The sequence below is a fragment of the Halichoeres trimaculatus genome, unplaced genomic scaffold, assembly GCF_033239565.1.
Source record: "Halichoeres trimaculatus isolate MK-OKI-2021-1 unplaced genomic scaffold, fHalTri1.1 fHalTri1_scaffold_2, whole genome shotgun sequence".
In the NCBI taxonomy this organism is placed as follows: domain Eukaryota; kingdom Metazoa; phylum Chordata; class Actinopteri; order Labriformes; family Labridae; genus Halichoeres; species Halichoeres trimaculatus.
The window spans coordinates 41,488,215-41,514,181 of NW_027437180.1; the positions used below are offsets into that span (position 1 = coordinate 41,488,215).

Genomic DNA, 25,967 nt, shown 5'->3' on the forward strand with positions numbered 1-25,967 from the left:
GCAGTGTAAAAGGACATGGGGTGGAACGGTCCTTTCCATAAATTATAGTACTTAATAGAAACCCAGACAATACAAGAACCATGCAGACTAAAAAGAGAGACCATGAGAACCAAACATAAAAAACATAAAATCAGCAAGAATAGGAAACGCAATTAAATAAATAAAAATAAAAATAAATAAAAACACATAATAGTATTAATAAATTAACCAAAAGGAGTAAAGAAAAAAAAAATAATAAATAAATAAATAAATAAATAAATAAATAAATAAATAAATAAATAAATAAATAAATAAGATAGAGTCTTAAATGGCTATCTACGTTGTTGTTTTATGCTTTTGATTTTTTTGAGTTTTATTGTTTAATTGTTTCTGCCGTCTTACTAGGAAAGCACATTGGTGGGCTACTGGCTGTTTTAAATGAGCAATATGAATAAAGTTGACATTGACATTGACGTTGGTGAAAATGGGGTCTGATTTTCTTGTATCTAGTAAAAAAAAAAAAAAAAAAAAAAAAAAAAAATGTTAATGGAACAAGAGAAAAGTTACTTGTACTGAGACATTATTCTAGTTTCAAGCAAATTTTCCAGAATTTGTTTTTAGCCGCGTTTCCACCAAGCAGTCCGGTTCGGTTCAGTACAGTTTGGTACAGTTAAGCCTGAACCCGTTTGCGTTTCCACAGCCAACTGTGCCCCCTTGTGGTAGGCCCCATGTAAGCCGGATGCCGATAGCTGCATCAGTTAAATAATAGCAATGCAATATTGACGCCAAAGCAGCTTGACACAGTGTTCCCCTTTAATAAATTCAATGTAGAAGGGAAAATGCGTCACAGTAAACAAAGAGCAAATGATGAAGACATCCAGCACTTCGTCTTCTTTGTGATTGGCATGTAGCAGTCAAGACAGAGAAGACTGTGTGCCGCCAGGAGGAATACAACAGCCGCTGTCACACAGGAAGTGAGGATTATTTCAACCAATCCACGGTCTGTGGTGTTCAAGCTCCACCTTTTGGGACCCTCTATGAAAGGGTCCCAAAAAGTTCATTTCGGTTAGCTTCATTTCGGTTATTTCGGGATCTGTCTTGGGATTATCAGTGGATATGCTGTAAAATACACGCTGTGCTAAGAGGAGCTGAACTGAACCGCATAGTGGAAGAAATTCAGAACCACCCGGACTCTTCCCAGAGCTGCCCCCTGGTCTAATAATAATAATAATAATAATACCATCCCTGAAGTGAAGCATGGTGGTGGCAGTATCATGCTGTGGGGATGTTTTTGAGCACCAGGAACTGAGACACCAGTCAGGATTGAGGAAAAGCTGAATGTGGCAATGCACAGAGACATCCTGGTTCAAAGCCTGCTCCAAAGCACGTAAGACAGACTGGGGCGACGATTCATCCTTACCCTAGCACTCCCCATTTAACCTGATGGAGCTTGAGAAGTGCTGAAAACAAGAGTCATGGTTTCTGAATATTTGTATGATCGTTTAATGAAAAATAAATGGTTCATGTGACGGTCACTTCTTGTTTTCAATTGTTTACCAGCCCCTGGTTGGGACGTTATACGATGTGTGACTGCTAACGGTGGTTGAAGGGAATCGAAAAGCCTCGAAATTACAAAAAAACATTTCCATCAAACACCAGAAAGCATCACTGCCAGTTGCTGTTCTGTGACTTTCAGAAATGGAGACAAATTGCTGACAGAAGTGCTGACATTGCGAAGGAAACTAGCAAAGAGGATCTCTTCCTCCTTATGTCTTCAGGAATAAGACCAAACTCGATTGAGACGCCTGTCCCTGGTAACAACCACACTTGATAGATCTGTGTCCCCTTCAACGACAGAATCCTCAGAGATCTTCGATATTTGCGTCACGATGTGCTCTTCTGCTTCTTCTTCCCGTCGAATCTCCTGATGAGAGGATTTGTTGTGTCGTCTTCTGGATGTGACCTCTGAGACGCGGGCTTGAGGGAGGGATGGAATGATCTTTGGAGCGAGGGGATTAATATTATTCATATTCATTTTTGTCTCGTTTCCTTCCTCCTTCCCCTCCTGGGCGGATGTGACTTTCATTCTCCTGACATTCTGAAAGATGCTGTTAAATGTTAATGGAGACTATTTTTAAATGGGTCGCGACCACGTCTGGAACACACGGGTACAGAGTGGACATTCAAACGGCAGACACATAAGATTTGCAGACGTTTTGGCCCACGCAGATAGACATTAAGGTCAGTCGCACACAGAAACACCCACGTAGTCAAGTACAAGTCACAATCTTATGGCTTCTCCTCCTGCTCTCAGAGGAATGATCAAATTATCACAACCTCCTGGTCAGACTTTCCTCCTTACTTCCTGCGTGGTGTCATTTAACTTCTGATTCAACATCATATTAAAGTTCAGAGACGCTGAAGGAGCGCTCTTCTGGTAAAGTCAACTCATTATCACAGACGCTGTGTCCAAGCCACAAACTGAGCAGTCTTTTATAGTAGACTGTCAGCGGAAACAGCAGAAGAAACCCAGCGCTCAGGGAGTCCGTCAGGTGTGTTTCAGACCCAGGCTTCATGAGGTGCAGTCCGCCTGGTCTCTCTTTGAGTTTCACCCTAAACAGGCCATAAACGGCCAATTATGGAAATGTCTCAGCTCAAATGCCCAAGATCGATTCCACATATAAAAGAGAAAAATAGTGTGAGATTTGATGTAAATTATAATCAATACAGATAAATAAAGAATTCATACCAGTCAGGCATGACTGTACAGGATATCTGCTGAACGTGTGGAGGTGTAATTTTAGAGTTTAACCCTGAATAACTGACCTTATTAAGGTTAAAGGAAGTCCTCCCCTCAGTTCAGCTTTTTGACCAAATAACTGATGGAGTGGAAGCAAAAACTAGAGGACACCTGATCAAGACCCCCCAAACAGCATCTGCTTCTGTCCAGGGACCCTCTTTGAAAACCAACAGAATTCACAATATCAAAAGAGACGTCAACTTTAAGAAGGTTTGTTCTAACTTTTATTAACTTTTCAATAATTATTACGTTTGTTTAGGACCAGAAAGTATAAACAAACAAAATCCAGATTCGCACAAGAAAGTTGTGTGAAAAGGAGAAGGCATTCAGGGCTCTGTCAGCCAAGGTGGGACACTCCTTTCTTACATGTAGCGAGTAGTTAGACAGGGGGAGAGCTTAATGATAGGCGCAAACTGCCAGGTCGACACAGATCATGACATCATCACGCCAAAGTTGCAGCTGTCACAGGAGGTGTGGATAGGTACAGTTGGAAATATGTCAACCCAGCACTTTACATTTTGTATGTTCAGGAAAAATGGTTTAAAAATAAATTTAAAAAAATATCTGTAAATAATTAAATAACCTAAAGATAAATATAAATAAATAAATTCTATTCTTTTTCCCTTCTCTTCAGTTTTCTGAGGCCCACATTGTGCTCCTTGGTGGCTCCCACTTTGAAAATCACTGTCCTAAGCCAGCCCCAAGGTCCATTTTCAGGTGGTCCCCAGCTTTAATCTTACAATGTATAAATCATATCACTAAAATGAACCAATCGAAAATCAATTGAAGAAGAAAAAACAATGGCGGAACTTTTGTGATGTATTTAACATCCTCCCCAACCACCGCCTCCTACAAAACTGCCTCTGTTTTTGTCTTTTAAGTAAGAGGTGCAGTTTTAAGTAAGAGGTACAGTCGCCATGTTTAGCCGCTGTTTTCCGCCAAGCAGTCCGGTTCAGTTTAGTACAGTTTGGGACAGTTTGGTTCAGTTAAGCCTGATCCCATTTGTGTTTCCACAGCAAACTGCGCCCTCTAGTGGTAGGTGGTGTGTAAGCTGGATGCTGAAAACTGCAGCTGTTAACAATAGTGTGCTGATACAGTTTACCCTGCTAATAAATCCAACAAAGAAGAAGAATGCGACACAGTAAACAAAGAGCAACGATGGAAGACATGCAGCATTTCGTCCTCTCTGTGATTGTCATGTAGCTCTTTGATACAAAGAACAATCAAGCTTTGTTTCAGAGAAGTCTGTGAGCCACCAGGAGAAATACAGCCGCTGTCACACAGGAAGTGACGATTCTTTCGACCAATCAACAGTCTGCAGTGTTGTAGCTCCACCTTCAGAGGGCGGATTGATCCAGTCTGGCACCCATACGAAAGGGTCCCAAAAAGTGGGACGGCTCGTCTCAGTTATTTGGGGATCTGTCCCGGGATAAGTCAGTGGAAACGCGGCAAAATCTATTAAACGTGGCTTTTGTGTTTGAGTTTTGGTGTCATAAACTTTTGACTCTAGGCTGCTCCCCCTGGTGGATGTATTGGTTAACTACAATGCCATAGAAGTATGACAGCAGTGACAGTGACTTCGTTTGAAAAGGACAGATACATTTTTGTACAAAACAGGAGGATAAATGGGCCTTTAGGAAGTGATTTTTACAGAAATCACTAAAAAAAAAAAAGTTGAAAAATAGACCATTCATATGTTAGTTGCAGGGTTAGTCAGTAAGAGCTGCTAGTCCTTGGTCATTTTTACAAAACCCAACGTGGTGCTCTTTGAAAAAAGGACAAACTTACATATTTAGATTTAGAACCTCACATTTCTCACAGTAAAAAAATCAAACCCCTGATCCTCAAGATTGTTGGTGCATGAGACAGCCTGACAGGCTCGTCACATCTGCTGCGGACTTCCTCCCACAGTCCAAGACATGCTCATCAGGCTGATTGGTCAATCTAAATCTCCCGTAGGTGTTAGTGAACGGCTGTCTTCTCCTGTTAGCTCTGTGATTGGCTGGAGACCTGTCCAGGGTGAACTCATGAGCAGGCTCCATCCTCCCCAAGTAGAAACTCAAACAGACTCTTTATTCAACAGTAGTTTATATTAGAGCTGTTTGTAGTTTGCACAGAAGAAGGGTTTTGGTACAAATCGCTCATTTGATGAGCTATCTTACGAAGATGATCAAAACGAAGGCAGAACTCTGTGAAACATGAAGGCGCACAGTGTGAGAGCGTAACCGCGAGCGCTCCAGCTTTGTTTTCCTCAGACTTTGTGGCATAATCAACGAGGACAACTTCCAGCAAGGTTGGTCTTTGTAGAAAGCAATTGTCGCGTCAGTCGGAGAAAATGTCTCTTTATGTAAGCTAATTCATTACAAATACTGACACGCTGACAGTATGTAATTTCATTTAAATTGAATTTGAGTCTCTCATCATGAGCGAACACGCACGTCACACCGCACAGCCACCGAGGATGAAAAGCAATTTGCACAAAGTGTTTCGAGCAGTAGGACTTCCTGTTGACAGTCTGTCTGAAGGATAGCTCAAAGTTTGGGGTGTTTTTTTTTTTTTTTCCACACAGATGAAGAGGGCTGAAATGAAAGCGTGCCACCATGTTTCCTCGACATGACCACAAACAAAAGGAAACCACATCAAAAAGCTATTTTTCTGAGGGGAAAGTGACAGCATCATGCTCCCAACGTGACACGCAATTAAAATCAGACATGGCCGACAGCTGCACTGGCTGGCTTTGCTTTCCTTCATCACAAACAGAAAATCAAAGAGGGATCATTCTTTTTAGAGGGGGGACCCGAGCTGTCCCCTGTAACACCTGATTCAACCCTCATATTCTGTTAGGGGTCAATTTGTCCTGCTTCTGTTTTCATGTTGACTAAAGTGCCAGTTTAATATGGGTAAGCTGGCTGCTCAGATCCAAAATAAAGATCTTTCTGTGATGTGATTTATTGTCATGTCCCAGTTATTTATAATTTGACTGTCTTTGACTCAGAGACCCAGGTGTGTGTAAACTTTATCTTCCTTGTCGTTGTCAATGTTCTCACATCATCTCTTTGACATGTACATCAAACATGAGTTTAGGTATGTTCACAGCTGAAGAGGCTTCATCACAGATTTTGAGCTGTGATAGTGTTGCAAAGGAAAGAGATTAGAGACAGAGGACGATGTTATTGTCAATTTTCCTACAATAAAGATGATTCAGAGGATCTGCCGTTGTCTAACCATCAGAAGGACATGGGTATATGTAAATAATAATATAAAATGGTCAACATCTCCAGTGGTGTGCACTGACTTTTTGATGGGAAAGGCATTTTAAAGGGCATTTTTTTCCCACCCACAAGGGCAGTTTATTATGTTTTAGCCAGGGAAGGGGGCAGTTTAGTGTGTTTTCAAACCCGAAGGGCATTTTAGCACAGGTTCAGACTCTAAAGAGAGCACTTTAGTGTGTTTAGGCTAAAAAAAAACACTTAAGTTTGTGATGTGTCTCCAAAATGAGCACTGAATTGTGTGTTTTGGTTCCAAAGGGATCACTTCAATTTGTGTTTAGGCTCCATACAAGCACTTTTTATGTGTGTTAAGGCTCCAACTGAGTACTTAAGTGTGTGTTCGTGTGTTCAGGCTCCAAAGAGAGCACCTTGGTGTGTGTGATGGCTCCAAAAAACAGCACTTTAGTGTGTTAATGATCAAAAAAAGAGCACCTTAGTGTGTGTTTGGCTCCAAAAAGAGCACTGCAGTGTGTTCAGGCTCCAAAGTGAGCACTTAAGTGTGTGTTAAGGTTCCAAATAAAGCACTTTAGTGTGTTCAGGCTCAAAAAAAGCACTTTTGTGTGTGTTAAGGCTCCAAATAAAGCACTTAGGTGTGTGTTAAGGATCCAAATAAAGCACTTTAGTGTGTTCAGGCTCCAATTAAAGCACTTTTGTGTGTGTTAAGGCTCCGACTGAATACTTTAGTGTGTGTTTGTGTGTTCAGGCTCCAAAGAGAGCACCTTGGTGTGTGTGATTGCTCCATAAAACAGCACTTTAGTGTGTTAATGATCCAAATGAAGCACTTTAGTGTGTGTTTTGGCTCCAAAAAGAGCACTTTAGCATGTTCAGGCTCCAAAAAAGCACTTTAGTGAATGTAAAGGTTCCAAATAAAGCACTTTAGTGTGTTCAGGCTCCAAAGAGAGCACCTTAGTGTGTGTGATTGCTCTATAAAACAGCACTTTAGTGTGTTAATGATCCAAATAAAGCACTTTAGTGCGTGTTCAGGCTCAAAAGCAGCACTTAAGTGTGTGTGTTGGCACAAAAAGAGCACTTTACCGTGTTCAGGCTCCAAAAAAGCACTTTAGTGCGTGTTAATGTTCCAAATAAAGCACTTTAGTGTGTTCAGGCTCCAAAAAAGCACTTTTTGTGTGTGCTTAGGCTCCGACTGAGTACTTTAGTGTGTGTTTGTGTGTTCAGGCTCCAAAGAGAGCACCTTGGTGTGTGTGATGGCTCTATAAAACAGCACTTTAGTGTGTTAATGATCCAAATAAAGCACTTCAGTGTGTGTTCAGGCTCAAAAGCAGCACTTAAGTGTGTGTTTTGGATCCAAAAAGAGCACTTTGGCGTGTTCAGGCTCCAAAGAGAGCACTTTAGTGTGTGTTAAGGTTTTTTAATAACGCACTTTGGTGCTTTCTTTGGCTCTAAAGTGAGCACTTCAAAGTGTGTTTTGCCAGGTATGTCTGTTCCTAGTGGACAGTAAAACAAGTTTCTCTTGTGTCAAATGATACAGTTACAGAAAGCCCACAGGGTCAATTTATCTAATGTGGGGAATATTGAAAATGTAGAAAATGGGGCCATCAAATTAAAAAAAATGCATTTGTGAATAGGGGAAAACTGTTATTTAATAGTTTTTTAAATATAGTTTGGAGATTGAAAATGTTTTAAAAGGTGTTATTGGTTTTATCTGTTTTTTGACTGTTTGAAGTGGGTCGACACAGTGCGGGTTAAAATGACTCGCAACATAAACAACCTCATTTTTTCAACATAATACAAAAACTGTTCCTGCGAGCGCAACAGATCCACAGCAATAGTCCTGGAATTACAGCCCATACCAAGGTCTGCATCCATTCAGTTACACTTACACCCCGATTGTTTACAATGCTGCAAAGTCAAAATCAATAGGGCCTGCCAAGACGGGAACAGCCTAATGTTCCATTAGAACTCTCTGCTATTCAATTACGGCCACCGAGTTGGAGAAGTTTCAGCTAGCTCAGGTCCCCAGAGGAGACGCACAGAGAAAGTCTGAGGCCGAGGGAGGGAGTAATAAATCTTAAAGCGACAAATAGCAAAAATAAAGTTATGGCACCCTCCCACCTTCACCCACTACCCTTTATTTTTCTGTCGCTTGAAGCTGCAGCGATGGAAACAGATGAGGGGACTTTTTCAATAATTGTTTCTCTTGGCTTTCTCATAATCCTGAACTCATTCAATATTGTTTTTCAATTGCACTCATCACTTATGCAGTTTTAATTATCCCCTAACACCGCTTCCCTTAGCGCCGTACCTTTACATCCACACTAACTCTGCTGTGTAATATCTTTTTAATCTCCCCAGGAAGCGCAGCCCTTATCCAGGCGGTCGACTGCATGTAGCAAGGCCCGTCTCCTGGGAGCTGGTATCACGACAGGGGTGGAGGAGAAAGAAGAAGAACAAAGACTTTACAGATAGAGAAATGTCACAGACGGGGGGAGAGGGGGAAGAAGAGCCAGAATAACAAAGGAGAGAATCTGATAAAGAGGAAAGTTGACTCAAAGAGATAGAGGGGGGCGAAGGAAGGGGAATAAGTGAAGTTTTCATTGTGCCTCCTGTGGTGGTGATAGGTCGTCATGAGGTCCCTGTGGGGACAATTATAGGACCAAGTGTTGAGAGACAGAATCTTTTTCAGATCTGTGTGTGTGTGTGTGTGTAGGTGTGTATATGTGTGTGTGACTGAATAAAAGCCTTTGAGGGAACAAAGCAGCGAGCAATAAAAAGAGGGAACACAGCATCTTTAGTGTGTCTTTTACATACATCAATACCTCTAAGTATCACATTTAAGCTGCTGTTAGTGAAAATAATCCCTGCCTCTGGCCTGCAACTGAATCATCTCCAGACCACAGCGTATGCAGAAGACTACTCAAATACATGTGCATTTAAAAACTCGGTCTAAATCCACTCAAACACAGATTCTTTGTCCATTTCGTGAGATTTTTTCGTCTTTTTTTCCTCATCTTTGCATTTGGAGTGGGTCATTGCTTTGTATGGTCATTTGTTGGTCCATGGTTCATGTGAAATCAGCTGTTAGCAGCCGCTAGCATGTCAATGCTAATTGGTGCTAGGCCTGATGTTTCCCCACAAGGTGAGGAGAAGGAGGTGAGGACGACATGCTGGTTCTCAGGTGTGAGCTAAGAAGTGACGACATGGACCTGTCCTTCCATCCATCGTTATTGGGAACGTAAGATCTATCTCCAATAAGATGGACGAGCTAGCTGTGCTAACCCAGCAACAGAGGGAATACCAGAGGGCAGAGTAGCATCATGCTATTCACAGACATGGCTAACAGAGCTAACAGCAGACACCAAGGCCACATGTGAAGAGCTTCACCTGCTGTGAGCAGACAGGATCCAGGAGACAGAGACTGAACAGACTGCTGAAGAAGCTCAGTCCTGGACCCTGTGGAGGTGGAGGCTGGCTGACTGGACAATGATGGACAAGCTGTCAGCATCTATTTTCTTATGGAGCTTTTTACACTTTCTATACACTTTCTTACTTTGGTTTTCTTGATTGATGCTGTGACCCCTCCTGAATTTCTACTTGGGGATAAAAAAAGTATTTTCGATTCTATTCTATTTAACATCAGAAAATAAATCTTGAAAACACACCTACTTAAGTTTCAGTTTCTTTTCTCTACATGTGCTCCTCTCAATTCCTCATGCGCTCATCGCTAGACAGATAGACAGATAGATAGATAGATAGATAGATAGATAGATAGATAGATAGATAGATAGATAGATAGATAGATAGAAAGATAGATAGATAGATAGATAGATAGATAGATAGAAAGACAGATAGATAGATAGATAGATAGATAGATAGATAGATAGATAGATAGATAGATAGATAGATAGATAGATAGATAGATAGATAGATAGAAATGGAACTTTGTTTTATCTGCAGTGAAAATAGAAACTTGTCTTTGACACGGCTCAAAGAATAAATTTAAACACATTTGCAAACTCAATAAATCTAGCTTTGAAAATTGGAAATTTAGTGATTTTCATTTTATATTATTTAGTTTACGTGTTTCAGGAAGTGGGTTTGTAAGACCACGTATGAGATATGGCTCTGTGTACTACCACAGTCATTTTTGTGGCTCTTGGTCTCTGACTGGTTGGCCACCCCTGAGCTAGTACCTCAATTTCCTGCTGCTTAATGAGGCTGCTCACCCAAGCCGAACAATAACGACACTTAAGTTTTTGCAGTTGAGTCACAAAAACATGTTTATGATCAAGCGACAATCCCCCCATCTGCAGTAATTAGACCCACGGGCCCAAAGGGGGGACGAAAGGTGATGTTGTGTAGCCACGTTTTCTTTGAAGCTTCAGACTGAGAGACTGCTGCTCATTTTAATTTAGAGCCATCAATTAACATTCCTTTATTTATTTATTTAATCATTTTTATTAATCAAATCATCACCTGAAAACAATCAACCCCCAACCTAACGTGACTGTTACAGTCTTTGATTAGGAGTTGATTTTGGCGAATGCTGCTGACAAAGAGGAGTATGCTTTTTTTTTTTTTTTTTTTTTTAAATTGCTGGTTTTGTCGTGTAATTGGTGTTTCAGACAAGCAACCACATCCAAGATATTTAGCCCAAACAACCCATTGAGTAGATCATTTAATTTTAAAGTAAGAAGACACTTGAAGGAACACTTGTATGGCCTAGCAGTCCAGGGATTAGCGCCCCCTTAAGGCAAACCCTGAGTTCATATCCAACCTGCACCACCTTCCCTGAAAGTCTCACTCCATTTCCTACCCTATCCACTTCCTTAAGGCTTTAAAGTCCTTGAGTCCTGGCTGCAAACGAACCCTCAAACTCAACAATGAGAAAGCAGAAATCTTAATCGTAAGACAAGAGTCCTTTCCTCGTTTCACATGAAACCTTTTCCTCACCATCCATGGCTGTTTACCCGCAGTTATTAACCCTTTCACATTTGAAATATGAGCCCAGCAAAAACTGAATATGTTTTTATTTTGGATTTCACAGATCCTAAAATCGCCCCTGGGTTACTCCTTTTCTAACCCAAGTATTTGGTCATGTATACATCTATCAGGATATTCCCATCCAAAGGGACATAAATTTGTGTGTATTTCAGTTCAGTGTATTTCCAGAGCCAGCCTCAAGTGGACACTGGAGGAACTGCAGTTCAGCTTCATTTCTGGGTGTCGCTGCTTGGTCGAATCTGAGGATACTTCTCAAAATATATTGACCTTTGACCTTTAGCTCAAAGGATTGGACAGTGTGAGTCCTTTAGTTTCAGGACTTGAACGTTTCTTGGCCCTAGTCTCTGCTGGAGACTTGTCTGGACAGCTTGTTCCTGTCTCGGCCAAATCTTCCTCTCCTGATAAACCCACTTAAAAAGTCAAATCAGTGAAGTGACTTCTGCCCTGTCTGCTACGTCTGCTTCCACACCTTTCTGTTGTCCGTCATGCGTCTGCTCCGACATGACTCATCCAAACAGCATTCAGAGTGCTGTGTGCGCTATCCTCCAAGTCCTGTCTTCTGATGTTGCTCCCAGGACTGGCTGAGAGTTTGGCGCGCTCACCGGCTTTATTCAGCGGCCACACACTCACTGCTTCAGGTCCTGCGACTCTCAGCGCTTCCCAAGTGCCCCCGAATTCCTGCAGAGTACCTTGTTGTGTCTCTCCGGCTCCTTCCACGTCTTCCTTGCCAGATCATCCAGGCTGTCTCGCTGCCAAGTGCTCAAGCTCTTCCTGCCTGCTACCTTTAATTTGTTTGCACAGCTGAAACATGCATCATCCCTATCTTTTGTTGATGTTTACCCAGTATGAAGTTCTTTGCTCATCTGACTCAGACCTTTCCTCCAGATTGTGACAGTTCCTGTCAGATATTATCCAAATCAGAGTTTACACTGAGTTCTTTTTTTAGTGAAGGTTAGTACAAGGATCTTCAGGGTGATATCCATGTTTTGCTGTGGTTGTCTGTCAGTAATTTCAATTTTGTAGGATTTATTTACAAAAATCACTTTAAACTTTGGCGTTCTCCAACTCACAGTTCACTATTTAGGATCCATCTGTTCTCCAACCAGCCAATCAAATCTCTTCCTGTGTTGTTTGTGTCGATGTGAGTGCCTCATACGCAATGTTCTGTATTTAGCTCTCACTGGGAGTCGCAGTGTTCCATTTAGCTTTCCCACAATGCACTGCTGTGGGATGGCCCTGATTATGCAAAATCTGCATGTGATGTTTCTAAAAAGGGCAGAATACAGCTGTGTGGGAGGGATGTCATCTCCATCCTCTCTGCTGCTCCCTTTATTTCATAACGTTTGTATCCTGGGAATTCATTTCTGACACAGCTTCAGTTTTTGTGTTTTTGGGAGCATTCTGTGCCTGCGTTTGCAGTTTTGTGACTGGATAAAAAACCTGGCCCTCGCCTCAAGTCAGTGTCAGACTGTGAGGGATAAATCTATACAATTTACACACTTCCATCAGGTTCCTGTTTCCTCTGTTTCCTTTGAGTTCATGAGCTGACTGAGTTGATTGTGAATTTTCAAACCAGACTAAACTTCATCAAACTCAGATAACTCACAGTGGGGACTTGGTATTCTGAACCAAAAAGCAGGTTTAAAAAAATCAGATAATTAACACGCTGGCCAACCCTGATGTATTTGTCTCAAGTGATATGACATAAACCGTCCTCTGAAGCTTCCTTCACTTCCTGCCTGACACACGTTGACTAATAAGTCAGGTGTAAAAAATGCTATTCCTGTTTGCACTGACGCTCCAAGCACAGGTCAACATGTCACCTCTCCTGTCCTGACCATCCATCATGTTTTCTGACGCTCGCTGCTTCTTCATGTTGTTTCTGTCACTCTCTGTTTCCACTCACCATGCTGAAAGACTCCGTTCTCCTTCAGTAACTAATACTGTGTCACAAATTGCGTACTTCTGCACTTACACTTCTTATTTTGAGTGCATAGGTGTGTTCACACCGACAGTATGGAAAAAATGAGGTGCACTTCTGATTTAATGCACTCAAAATGGCCAAAAAGTTGATTGCTGAACGGTGGACACTTCTCACACTTAATGGTCGCCATATTGGTTACGTAGAGGAAGGGGTAGGAAACGGATCAAAGGATGGTTGTGAAATATGATCGTAGGTGAAACTACAGCATTGATTTGGGACGACACCACCACTATAAGATTTTGCACAGTGCACTTTATGTAAGTACACTAACAAAAGTCTGGGGGTATATATATATATATATATATATATATATATATATATATATATATATATATATTAGGGCTGGGCAACAATTAAAACTTTTATTTGTAATTAATCATATGATTTCCCTGATTAATCATAATTAATTGCATTTTAAATTCAAAATCTAACAATGAATTCAAAAGCAGTGTATAGTGCACTTTTATTGGAATGTTCTGCCATGTGAGCGAAAGTGCCATAACATCTGTCATGCAAACACTAAATCAGTACTTGTTATACAGTAATAGTTAAATCACATATTTAGTGCAAATCAAATTTACAAAATGTAAATACAAAATTAAAGCTTATTGCCCCTGTCAGGGCATTAAAGTGATACTCTGGGATGGAACAAGTTGGGTCCTATCACAAGGTTTAGGGCAGAAATTACCCCTACAGCAGTGTTTTTGTGCAGCAGAAGCCCAGAGCGCTCACACCAAACACCCCCTCCCTGCTCCTCTGCAGGTTTCCTCTGCACTCAGACGGGGCCATATTTTACTTGACCAAAAACACAAATAAACGGACTCCCACCAAAAAAATCTGATATCTGTCTGCATTCACGCTTCATTTAGAGAATTTTCAGCGTGTTACTTTCACACAAAAACACCGCTAAATAAGGCTCTAGTTCTCATTGTGTCTCTTCGTCCTGGCAGACTACCTGCGTTTGTTTATGTCTGGCACGCCGCGCGTGCGGACTGATACACTGAGCGGCGAGCGCCTTTAAGTTCCGTGGCGTTGCCCCTCTTCTCCATGCCTGTTTTGGTTTCTCATCTTGTTTTTCCATCAATTTCACTTCCGGTTCCACTGCGGTCAGCAACAGACATTTACAAAATAAAAGCATGTGAGCAACATGCACTAATGTGCGATAAAATATTCAACGGCACAAATAGATTGACGGGTTAACGCGAAAATAACGCGTTAACTTGCCCAGCACTAATATATATATATATATATATATATATATATATATATATATATATATATATATATATATATATCATTGGTTTTGTAATGAATTAATCTTATTAATCACATTTCAATCTCACATTGGCTTAAGGTCCCTAAATAAAGAATTTGAATTTTAGGACATTACAAAATAGTGGTACATGGCTAATCAAATGAAAACACGAAGAAGAGAAAATTTGTAAATCCACATTCCTTTCAACTTGACAATATTAAAATGTCTGTGTTTGCTGCAATAAATGGCATTGCAACAATTTACTGCATCTGAAGTAGTAAAATTATGTTTTTCAGCAGAGGGAGGCGGGGTCAGACGGATTTTGTCAATCAAAATCCTGCTCGTTACCTACTGTGGGTGAGAGCGGTGTGCTCTTTGGATGAGAGCTCAGCATGGATATGAGGAGAAGATGTGAGATGATGAAGACATAGCAAGATGCTGCAAGTCAGAAAAGTTCAGGCAGCTCACGCTCCAACTGAGGAGGTGTTGCTGTAGCTCAGAGAGAAAGAGCGATGCCATCATGAGAAAAGACGACAGAGATCATGGAGAGAAGAAGTACAGAGTGCTGGAGATGAACGTGATCAGAACAAAGTATGTCTTGTCTGTTTGTTGGATCAAAAACAGGAAGAGAGACATAAAAGAAGAGAGTCCACTCTTCGTAGTTGGTTTTTCGTGTTTATAAAGTCAGAGAAAACAAAATTATTTGGGTTTTGAAAGATTGTTCAAGATGCTCTGAAAATGGCTGGCAGCCAATAGTTAATTTATTTACGATATGTTATTTATAACGCAATAATTTGCAGTGTAATTAATTAAACTAATTAGCATGTTAAAGTGACAGTCATAATCATAATTATCAAAGACTGTGCAATACATGGACATAGTCTCTGTGACATCACCCATTTGTTTCTAATACAGAGCTTTGGAGCCTATTGTCGTCAGTGGCCATATTAAAAATTCAAACTCATGCTTTGATCTGGTTGGGATTATTTAAAGAGGAGGGCCTTCAGCTCCCGTCAAGGTGCAGTCACACTGCCCGAGCACACCAACCCTAAAAGCTCGTCTGCAATGATCGGAGAGGTGTACCTTGGCGCGTTACACTTCATGTCAGACCAAAATGACTAAATATAAGCCAAAAGGTCCCTGAGGTCCAAATCTCACTTTGTGTAAACAGATACTTCACAGTGACGTAGGCGGCCATGCAGGTGCCTGAAGTCTGGTTCACATTGGAGAGTTTCAGCCTCTGCCTGAAACACTTTGTTGAAGCCACTGTCTCTTTAAGGCTCTCTGCTTCCCCCCTCTTTCTCTCTGATTGGCCTTTCAAGGGCAAACGCAATGGGTAGACCTTGGTGTTTGAGGCCTGACCTTTGAACATAAGATCCTTATGTGATGACCTCATAATTTCAGCGAGTCTCATGAAGATCTCATGCCAGTTTCGTAGAGTAGTTTTGCCTCTTTGCCTTTAAGAACTTTCTTTTTCTCAACAAGCTGCTGCTTTCTGCTGGTGGGGTATTACTTCCCAGTAACAGACAGCTGCTGTGAAGGTATATATAGGTAAATCAAGGTAAATGTTTAGAGAAAAATCTCCGACCTGAACCGTCACTGCCGGTCCCTGTTCAGTCTTTTGTCTGCCCATCTCTCCACAGTACGACGTCTCTTCACAAAACAAGCAGTAAGCTGTTTTGTCCTCGGGGAGTTGAGCAGATACTTTTGATTCAGCGTCCCCCGAATGCAGCCACGATCCACAGTCAAAGCATCGAAGCCGTCAATATCAAAATAAGAGCGTGCCTGCTGTTTGTAAATGGAAGGGAGAGCAGCAGTTTGCTTTCGTGTAAGACGATAAGCCCTGCCTCATTCAGTCACTCAAGTACACGCAAACATTCACTGCAGAAAGATGCTCCGGCTTCCCCAGAGACACTGAACATCAATAACCTTTCAAAAGTAAGTAAAGATGGAGTCTGAAAATGACAGCGACGGCTATTTCAAGGTAATCCTTCATTCTGTACAGAGAAGAACTAACACACATACTTGCTTTTATCACAGTGATTGACTTATTAATGGCAACCCTTCACATTTTTTTACTCACAACACACACACATACACACATACTCTGACTAAAAGTTAGATTAAGGAATCAGACTTGTTCTCAGTGTGTGAATTGTTCAAAGTAAAATGTTCAAAAGTTAGCAGAAGCAGGAATCAAAACAAGAAAACAGCACGTGCTAAGTGAGGAAACAGTGACTTGTGCTGCACGCAGAGTCTTTACATCATTCATTTTCATCAATTCTGGAAAAATACAGCTCAAAACTTTTGCAACATAAAGTGAAAGCGTTGAGATTTGCTCACACTGAACGCCGAGGCATACAGAGACCTGCCGCATCCTGCCAAATCCAACCACAGTCGATTGCAAATTCATTATCTTGGTGTGTCAGTGGAGCTATGCTAAGTCTGATCTCCAGCTGACTGAGGTCATAGTCCACTTTCTTAAGCTGCACATTAAAGTACAGTGTGTTTGAACAGCTGTTAAACTGGATCTCCACTGACACGTTCAGCTGAAGGTCTCCAGTTTACAGGGTCACTTTTTGAACTGTAACACCGAGAGCTGACAGAGACATTCAGACTATCAGGCCCTGTGTGCACAATGATGTTTTAACCAAAAACGCTAAAACGAAAAAAAAAAAAAAATCTGTGTTTACACAGAAACGCAGAGGGACTGCTGTAGCAAGCATGCCAGGCCTGTAGGTGGCGCTATAACTGTCTTGTCCAGAAGCATCTTTTGGTAGATCTCCTCTGAAGTAGAGCTGAGCCGATCATCTGGTGTGTTGGTGAATGCTAAGAGCAGAGGTGGAGCAACAGATGCTCATTTAGTTAAAGACAGTCACAGATTCAGCAGATTGAGCAGCACAAGCTCAACACGGTAGATCACGATGATCGTAACAACGGGACTGTTGGACTGTTTCACTGTTGCTTGTGCAAAGCAGGGCGTGACATCAGCGTTTGCACTGAAAACGCTAGCTTACTGTTGACACGGCAATGGTGTCGGCAGCGTTTCAGGAACAATCCACTCTGGAGGCCGTTTTCAAAAGTTTTTGTTGTAGGGGCTAAAACGCTGTTGGCGTGTAAATATGAAGCTGGAACACCACAATACTTTTGCCTTTTACCCTAAAGCCGTCAGGCTCACAGAAGTCCATTGTTTAGGAGGTACTAATAGGCCATTTACTCTGCAACGGTTTTAGGGTGAAATGCACAAGTATTGTTGCGTTTTGGCCTCTTGTTTTCTATGAAAACAGCGTTTTAGCCATAGAATGTTTAAAACATGGACGTAGTCTCGCTGACGTCACCCGTCTGTTACTGAAACAGAACGTGAAGCACATCGGCTATAGCGGCCATATTGGTAGTGGCAAGGGCTTCGCATACAGCCTGTACAGCCATAGGGCGCCTGTTGGTCACGTGACCCTCAGCTGTGCCTTTCATTAGGGGAGCTCACGCTCTTAATATTGTCTGAACGGCCGAGTTAGAAAAATGTATCCCCTGTACAGTAGGTGCCAGTAGTAAAATTAGTGACTCAGACAGGAGACGTTTTTTGAACCAGGCTGTAAAAAGGTTAATTTCTGCTTTGAAAATGGCTTTTTTTTGGCTTGGTGTGTTTGTGACTTCCTGTACTTCCAGAGCCAGCCTCAAGTGGACACTGGAGAAACAGCAGATTTTAGCACTTCAGCATTGTCTCATATTCTCAGACCGGAGGTTGCCGCTTGGTTTTATCCTAACCTGACACGCCATGGAAATATTTCTCTAGTCCATCTGGGTAGCAGCTCTTCGGATTTGTTTCCATAGGTGGGACCTTCAAAAAATCAGTTGGTGAATGGACAACCGGAACCATTCCACATCAAGCCACGGTATGATGTAGCTAATGTGCACCGCTGCTGAGTAACAATATACGAACAACCACAGGAACACGAGAAACAACTGTGATAATGGTGTTAGACGATTGCTGCTGTTTTTGTGAAGTTAACTTCCGCCTCTCTTCCCTTGTTTTAGCCGAGTGGATTTGTTGGTCAATGGAGCCTGGCAAATTGGATCCGCAGGATTTCAGAAACTGAGTCAGGCAGGTCCCTCTGCTCTGCAAGGTTAGCTTTAGCCGACCTAAAATGCTAACTTTTAAAAACAGCCTCCAGAGTGGGATATTTCTGAACTGAAATGCTGCTGACACCGTTGCTGTGTGAACAGTAAGCTCCGCTTCAAGCAAGCGCATACAGCAGTCTAACAATACCGTTGTTACGATCGTCGCAAACTACCGTGTTGAGCTTGTGCTGCTCAATCTGCTGAATCTGTGACTGTCTTTAACTAAATGAGCATCTGTTGCTCCACTTCTGCTCTTAGCATTCACCAACACACCAGATGATCGGCTCAACTCTACTTCAGAGGAGATCTACCAGAAGCTGCTTCAGGACAAGACAGTTATAGCGCCAACTACAGGTCTGGCATGCTTACTACAGCTGGCCTTCTGCATTTCTGTGTAAATGCAGATCTTTTCATTGTATTTTAGAGTTTTCAGATGAAACGTTGGGTAAACAGTCCGAAGGGTCTCATGTATACATTACCTTCCTGCATTATTTGTTTTCAGGACCATGATAAGCAGAGACAGACTGTGGTATCTGGGCCTAAACATTCGCCCTCACACCTATTTTTAGCTTAGCTTGTGTCTGTATGCAACATCACATACATCTCATCAGCTCTCTGTCAATCAGCTGTCAAATAAATAACTCTGTCTGCTCCAGAACATTCCTCATATTTTGCCCTCAGATCCTCTTTTCTACAGTATTACTCACAATCACCCACACACACACACACACTCACACACACTCACACACACTCACACACTGTATTTGTGAGAGAGTGACAGTGATTCCTTCCCTGGCTCCTGCTCATGTTTCACACACATGAGCACACACACTCACACACACTCATACAGAAGTGTCGCACAGGTTGTCCTATATAGAGTGACATAGAGTCTGTGTTGCCTGAGCTGACAGACTCAATGATGATTTTGTGTGTGATGGATGGACACGTGGAGGAGTGCTGGATCATATGCAGCGCTGTAATAATGTCACACACACACACACACACACTCATACACACATGACTTATAGAGCCAGACTGCCGGGAGAGGCATCTGAGAGCTGCTCATTACAGGAGCTGGAACAACACATCTCACACACACACTGTACATCGCTAACAAAGCTCAAACACTCAGCCGCAGTTTAACATCCATTACATCAAATTTACAAACACACAGTCACAATAAAAAGTTAAAAACACACTGTTTGGCTCAATCATCCATCATGACTTCCACACATTCACAGGATCATGTGGTCTTACCCTTCGGGACTGGATCTCTTTGACGTATAAAGGCAATAAAAACTCCGACACGCCCTCCAGTCTCACACCTTCCTTGGTCACCCGCAGTTTCCCCATGCCATCCTGAAGAGACAGGAGCAGAGAGATGGAGAAACGTCAGATTGTTACTTTGAATGGAAACAGTTTGTAAAAACAGTAACAGGCGATGCAGAGAACACAGGCGTGACAAGACTGTTAGTTAACCAGACATTGGTCCCAATAGTTAATCGTAGTCAGGCTAATGAAGGCACTTTAGGAGAAGCAGTAGATATCAAATCTGTAGACCTCCACCAAGCATATTGTGATTCTCACCAACACTTTAGTCCAACTTTAATGTTAAACTCCCTTTCAGCAGACTGTCTGCTACAATTTAGTGTTATTTGCAGGTTTGTACGATAATTTGTTTCCTGACAGTGTTGAAAATGATAATGACCCAGTTCATATTTCACATTACGGACCTTAGTATCCAGAATATTACCAGGATCTGGATCGTACTTTTACATCTGTCAGAAATGATGGTGACCTTGTCTTGTATTGTTTTGCAAAGCAATCCAACCATTTATGGTGGAGTTATATACACATGTGGTGAAAACGGCCCTTTCTCACTATGATACAGAATCCTTTAAAAAAGTCCTGGATCCAGACGGTGATCCAGATCAACTCCAAAATTTAATCACTTTTACCTCATCCTGTTTTGAACACTTCCTGAAAATTTCATCAAGATTGGTGTGTCAGTTTTTGAGTTATGTTGTTCACAGACAAACAGAAAAACTCTCCCAAAAACACAACCTCAGTTATATACCACGTCTAATAACTGATCATTGTGACCTGGGAATATGTGACTGGTTGCTCTTCATTATCACACTCCAACTCCAAGACTTTGAATGTCAGCGAGTTTGAAGCTAATCAAAAACACAAAACCTGTTCAACGTTAACAATGTTCTTGAAAGTTTACCATAAATGTTAGCACATCAGTCACTTACTGAGAACGAGAAATGTGTCATTTAACAAACTTCACAGAGGTTATTTTACAACAACAGCACAGAAACCTGAACCTGTTTTCTCTATTATGTTGTGCTCACTCTGGGGGGGCATGTTGACAGCTTGAGCCATGCTAGCTTTGTTCAAGTCAGGATGAGGTCAAAGGCGGGTATTTAGCCTCTTAGCAGACAGCTACAGGGTGCCAGGCTGTCACCTGAGTCAAAAAGCCTTCATAGCTGAAATACACCAGATGCGTCTCCGATCCGGTTCCACTCTGTTGCGTGTTGACTGCGTACATCGACTCACACGGACAAGCTGCATAACTGTCAGACAGCTGGAGTTGTTCCCCTGCTTCATTCTTAAAACCTTAAGACATTTTGACTCCTTGTCTGTCTCTGCTCTTTATGTCCGTTTGTTGTTGTTGTAGTCAAGCAAAGTTCAATCTGGTTTTGACACAGGTCGTTTTATTTTCAGAGTAACCAGGTGTTTTTAGGTAGTTTCTGGTCACAACTTCCTGTCCTCCTCCATCTTCCCTGCAGTGAAACAAAATAGGATGATTGTGTATTAATTGTGACCCACCTGACCAGGCACGCAGCCAGACCAGGGGCAGATCCAGTGTAAGTCAACACACTGGCAGTTTTCCAAACCACCTACTACATACTACACATGAAAGTAATAAGTTTCAATTTTCAGAAGGCGGAGCTACAGCTAATTTTTTCTGTTTTCTTTTTACCTTTATTAAAAATGTAAAAAACAAACTATGGGTAGATTGTGACAATTTAGTTATTAAGTTGATCATATCGCAGCAGAATCATCACATTTGATGTTTTAATGTTACACCAAAAGTTACATTGTTTACTGAAAAAATCTGGAAGGGACTGACTTTTTATTTTTACAGCTGATGGAAAAACCACTCCCAAAAAAATCCATGTATGGTTTAAAAAGTGAATTAGTGTTAAACACTTCTTTTACGACTGAAAGTGACAAGTTTTATCAGTGTGTGTTTCTCATCATTTCACTTTTATCTCACAGATTTTTTAACGTTAATACTCTTGTGTTGTGTTGCAGTTGTAATGCTGACTCGTTCCACTGGATGGCGGTAATTCACCGAAACCTGCCATCCGCATTAACAAACAGCGTTAGCGCTGTGCATTGTGGGAAACAGTTTGCTAGGTAGACTGGTCTGTTGTGTACTGAGAAATTTTCCTGGATCATTAGGACATCCAGGGATTTTTGGCATACTGCAGATTTTACAAGTTTTTGCATGGTACCTATTACACGCTAAATTTTAAAGGAATGATGCAGCAGTGATTTTATTAAAGCCTCACAGCTGACATCAATACAGTCCTGATTGAATCAACTGAATTTTGTCTGAGAGGCTTTAAAAAAAATAAATAAATAAAAAAAAAGAGAGAAACATGGTGGCAGTATCTTCTTTTTTGATGCAAAAGCTAAGCTCTGAATATGCTGTGGGTCAAACCACTGGTTTGAAAAGAGCTGGGACCGTTCACTCATGCTGTAATAATGCGTGTCTGTAAAGTCGAGTCAAATCAAACTTTGATGTTGTATCCTCTACGTCACAGCAGCATTTTCCCATCAGCTCACCGGCTCTCTTTTGTGCTCCGTTGTGCCACATTTTACAGATTCCACACGAGTGAATGCTTGAAAGATTGTTGGATCAGACTTACATGGTGAGATTAAATTCCTCTCAAACAGCCATGCAGGGTATTAGGCGAGTAGGAGCTTTAACAGAGCAAAGAACAGCTACTGTACCATGTCAAATCGGTGCTTAGGATCAGTGACAGTACAGAGAGTACGGCGGAGCTGCAGCTGCTCCAGTCATGTGCTCTGGTCAGAGTTGAGTGAAGCTGCTGGGTGCTGCGGTGTGTTTTATCACACTCATAGACGTGTGTCTCCTGAACGCACATCCTGACTTTATTACAAGTGTGAATTAATGAAATCCAGTCCCACAACAACATCAAAATAGTCCCACGACTCCTCAGATAAATTGTTTCGACTGCAGATGAATCTGTTTCTGGATGCTGCTGCAGAATCATCAGGAAGTATAAGTTGCAGTGAAACAATAAAGCCTCTCAAATTAAAATGTACTTGAGAGAGGGAGAGGAGGCTGTAATGTGGAGACAATGAGAAGCTGAAACAATGAGGAGAGCAGGAGGAGAAATGCCAAATGAGGACAGCGGTGCATCAGCAGAATAAATTAAATGAGAGGGAAAATTGTGGACTTGACGTGCCTGTGCTGTTTCACTCATGCACTGAACTTTAAAGATCCCAGGAGGAATCTGCAGCTATGAGCACATGTGACCAAACTGTACCCAGACTATCTCCTCTCAGAAGTTAAGCAGGAAGTTGAGGTGAGGTGATTTAACCCAGCAGGTTAAGGTGAGGAAATATTCACACCTTCATTTATTCTCTTTGAAAGCATTTTATCACATCTTGTACTGACAGTACATACAGCCATCATAGAGTCAGTCTCTGCTTCATCCTCCAAGTTGAAGCCAATAAAAGGCTTCAACTTGGAGGATGACCCTTTACAGCTGGAACACACCGGATGCGTCTCCGAACCGGCTCCACTCTGTTGCGTGTTGACTGCGTACATCAACTCGCACGGACTGCGTGTTCAAAAAGCAAGCACAGGGCTGGTTTTTAATCAATATGTTTGATACCAATACGGATACCTTCACTTCGATACGAGTTCCTGGATGATACTTTTTTCAAAACCAAATTCACAATATCATTTTTTCTAAAAAAGAGAAAACTACATCACACATTACGGTACAAATGAGTCGATGGAATTGAGTCTTATTTTTGAGCTGAAGTATTTTTCCATTCTCAGCAGTTTTCTTTAAAAAGAAAAAAAAAAATTGCCCCAATAAAAGAACAGTTGCAAACAAATGACAGGCCAGGGTGCAGACATCCTCTCAGGCTACAGCACATGTCACAGATCTGAGAGGAACTGCTGCGTTAGTGAGAGGAGGACTTGACTGTTTGACGGCCAAAAACACTCTTTGTGTCCGCAGTGAGTCCTTTATGGCAAACGGATCAAATAGGTCAAATTCAATTCAATCTGTCAACTTGAACAGGATCCATCCTGTTGCAGTAAGTCTGCGTGAGGTGGTAATACGCAGCCATCCTATTTTTGACAGATGCAGAGCAGTGACACATAAATTCAGCACAGGGAAAATTGAGCGTGACAGGAAGTCGTGACCGGAAACGCCAGTCACAGGTGGTATTACCAATCATGTGATTAACCCTTCAGGTACCAAAACTTGGCACAAACAAAAATCGAGGTGATACTTGGTACTACCGAAGCGTTTCGGTCTGCAAAAACTGTGGTGACTTTTCCACTAAAGAAAATCCAGCAGACAACGTTTGTCCTGGTTTTGTACTCTTTAAAGGAACTGAAGCAGTTTTTAGTTACAGAAAGTAAAACAGACAGCAACGTTCAAAGGCATCTCAGGAAAATAGGAAAATCCAAACTCCAGTGACAAGCCTAATGACAGGTACTTATCACACTCAGGTTATAACAAAAGCGACCTGAGGCTAAAAGGAAAGAAGCCATATGCTGGCTACAGAGAACCAGACAAATACATCATGGCTCTACGTCCATTTTCACACGCCCCCAGCTTTCATCTTGAAATGAATGAAATAAATCATGTTTCAAATCATGTGTACATTTACATTTTCTGTCTTGTGCATGAAGAAAACCAAACTATATCTACTAAAGTCTCACTAAACAAAACTTGGACTGTGCATAGACTACATGTCGAGGTCAACATAGGCTGAATAAGGAAAAAAATCCTGATAAAGATCCTGATCCTGCTATAGAAAAAAATAAAAAATAAAAAAACATCCTTACATATTCCCATATATCGCCCCCTAGTGGAGAACATGTTCCCTGGTCAGAAGCAGAGTTTGTTATCCAGGATCAAGAGACACCAGAGGCCTATATCACGAAGCAGGATTAGTGTCTTAGCGAGATAACTTCAGGGTTAACTCTCGATTACCGATAGCATGAAGCCGGTTCCTTTTTTATCAGAGTAGATCACCATGGTGACCTACTCTGAACGGATATCCTGCTCTGGAGCAGGATATGTTGGAGGTTGAATACGATCCTATACACAAGCCCCTCCCACTGGCCAATCGGCTTCTCAGAAACTATGGCCTGCCCTTTTCTCCCAAACCTGGTGGACAGAGGCGCACATGTTGTAAGAAGAGCTTCACGAAGAGAAAGAGTGTTAAAGATCGATCAGATCCACTCGATCAAAGCGACGATCCCCTGTATGAGAGGTTTAGGTTCTGACGGCCTGGACTGCTCTACCTCTGTGAAATATTAGAGCCGTACATTGCCCGTGCAACCAGCAGGAGCGGTGCACTGACTGTCCCACAGACATTGTGCATCGCCCTGCTATTCTTTGCAGCGGGCAGCTACATGTACTCTGTCGAGCTAGTTTACGGCATCAAGTGGCTGCTGCCCTCATTTAACTTAGGGATTAATTCATAGCGTTCCCAGGATGAATGAGAAGGAGGTGGAGCCAGTTACCTGTGATAGGAGCTGATTCTGAACTAAAAATGAAGGAATTCTAGCTCAGATTTTATCAATGAAATGTTCACACAGCAGAACATATCAACACTTTTTAGGGACATTTTAGAGGAAGCTGAGCTTCCCTTGTCATCTTAGAGCAATCACCACTGCTGGAAACAGACTTATCAGACGTGATGATGTTTTTTATCTGCTCCATGTTCTTCTGACTCCAGAAGGATTACATCTGGGAGAATGACATGATCATTGGAATACACGCAAGTCATTTGCACAGTAGCATTTATTATTTTATGAGATTTAGAAGTGTGATCACTATCATACTGAGCCATGATGAGTAACATTTATACAGTCCACTATGCGTTGCCATGCATTCTGCCTGCAGTTAGCCGCTGCTACCGTGTTCCCCCTTACCGAGTTATTCCTTCTCTCCTCCTTGTGTTGCTGCATTATCAGCCGCTGCTCTTCAGCGGTGATGTACGGAGCTTTCTTAGTCGCTCATGATTGTGATTGGTCAGCTGCCTCTGAGCCCTCCTCTTTTACGTGCACGTTCATGATGAGTCAATCCTGGGTTGAGTTACCGTGTTGATAACTTGCGTCGTGCTATCGATTATCCTGATTGCCATTGTTACGATTACTCAATCCTGGATAGATGTGAGTTACCGCGGATAAGTTGACCGCGCTTCGTGCTATAGGCCTCTGACCATTGATTTCTCAAGTCAGTCTTCTGTTGTAGTTTACATTCTGCATTTCCACTTTTCCTCTCAACAACCGGCTTCAAAACT

At 41.8% G+C, this 25,967-nt stretch overlaps 1 protein-coding gene across 2 annotated transcripts in view; it reads right to left on the reverse strand.

Moving 5' to 3' along the window:
* The window catches only part of LOC141802568 (zeta-sarcoglycan-like), a 602,901-nt gene that overhangs the window by 168,761 nt on the left and 408,173 nt on the right, over window positions 1-25,967 (reverse strand). For both annotated transcript variants that reach the window (XM_074686112.1, XM_074686119.1), the window contains exon 3: window positions 19,626-19,727. In XM_074686112.1, the coding sequence (XP_074542213.1) occupies window positions 19,626-19,727 (102 nt within the window). The remainder of the gene's footprint in view (window positions 1-19,625; window positions 19,728-25,967) is intronic.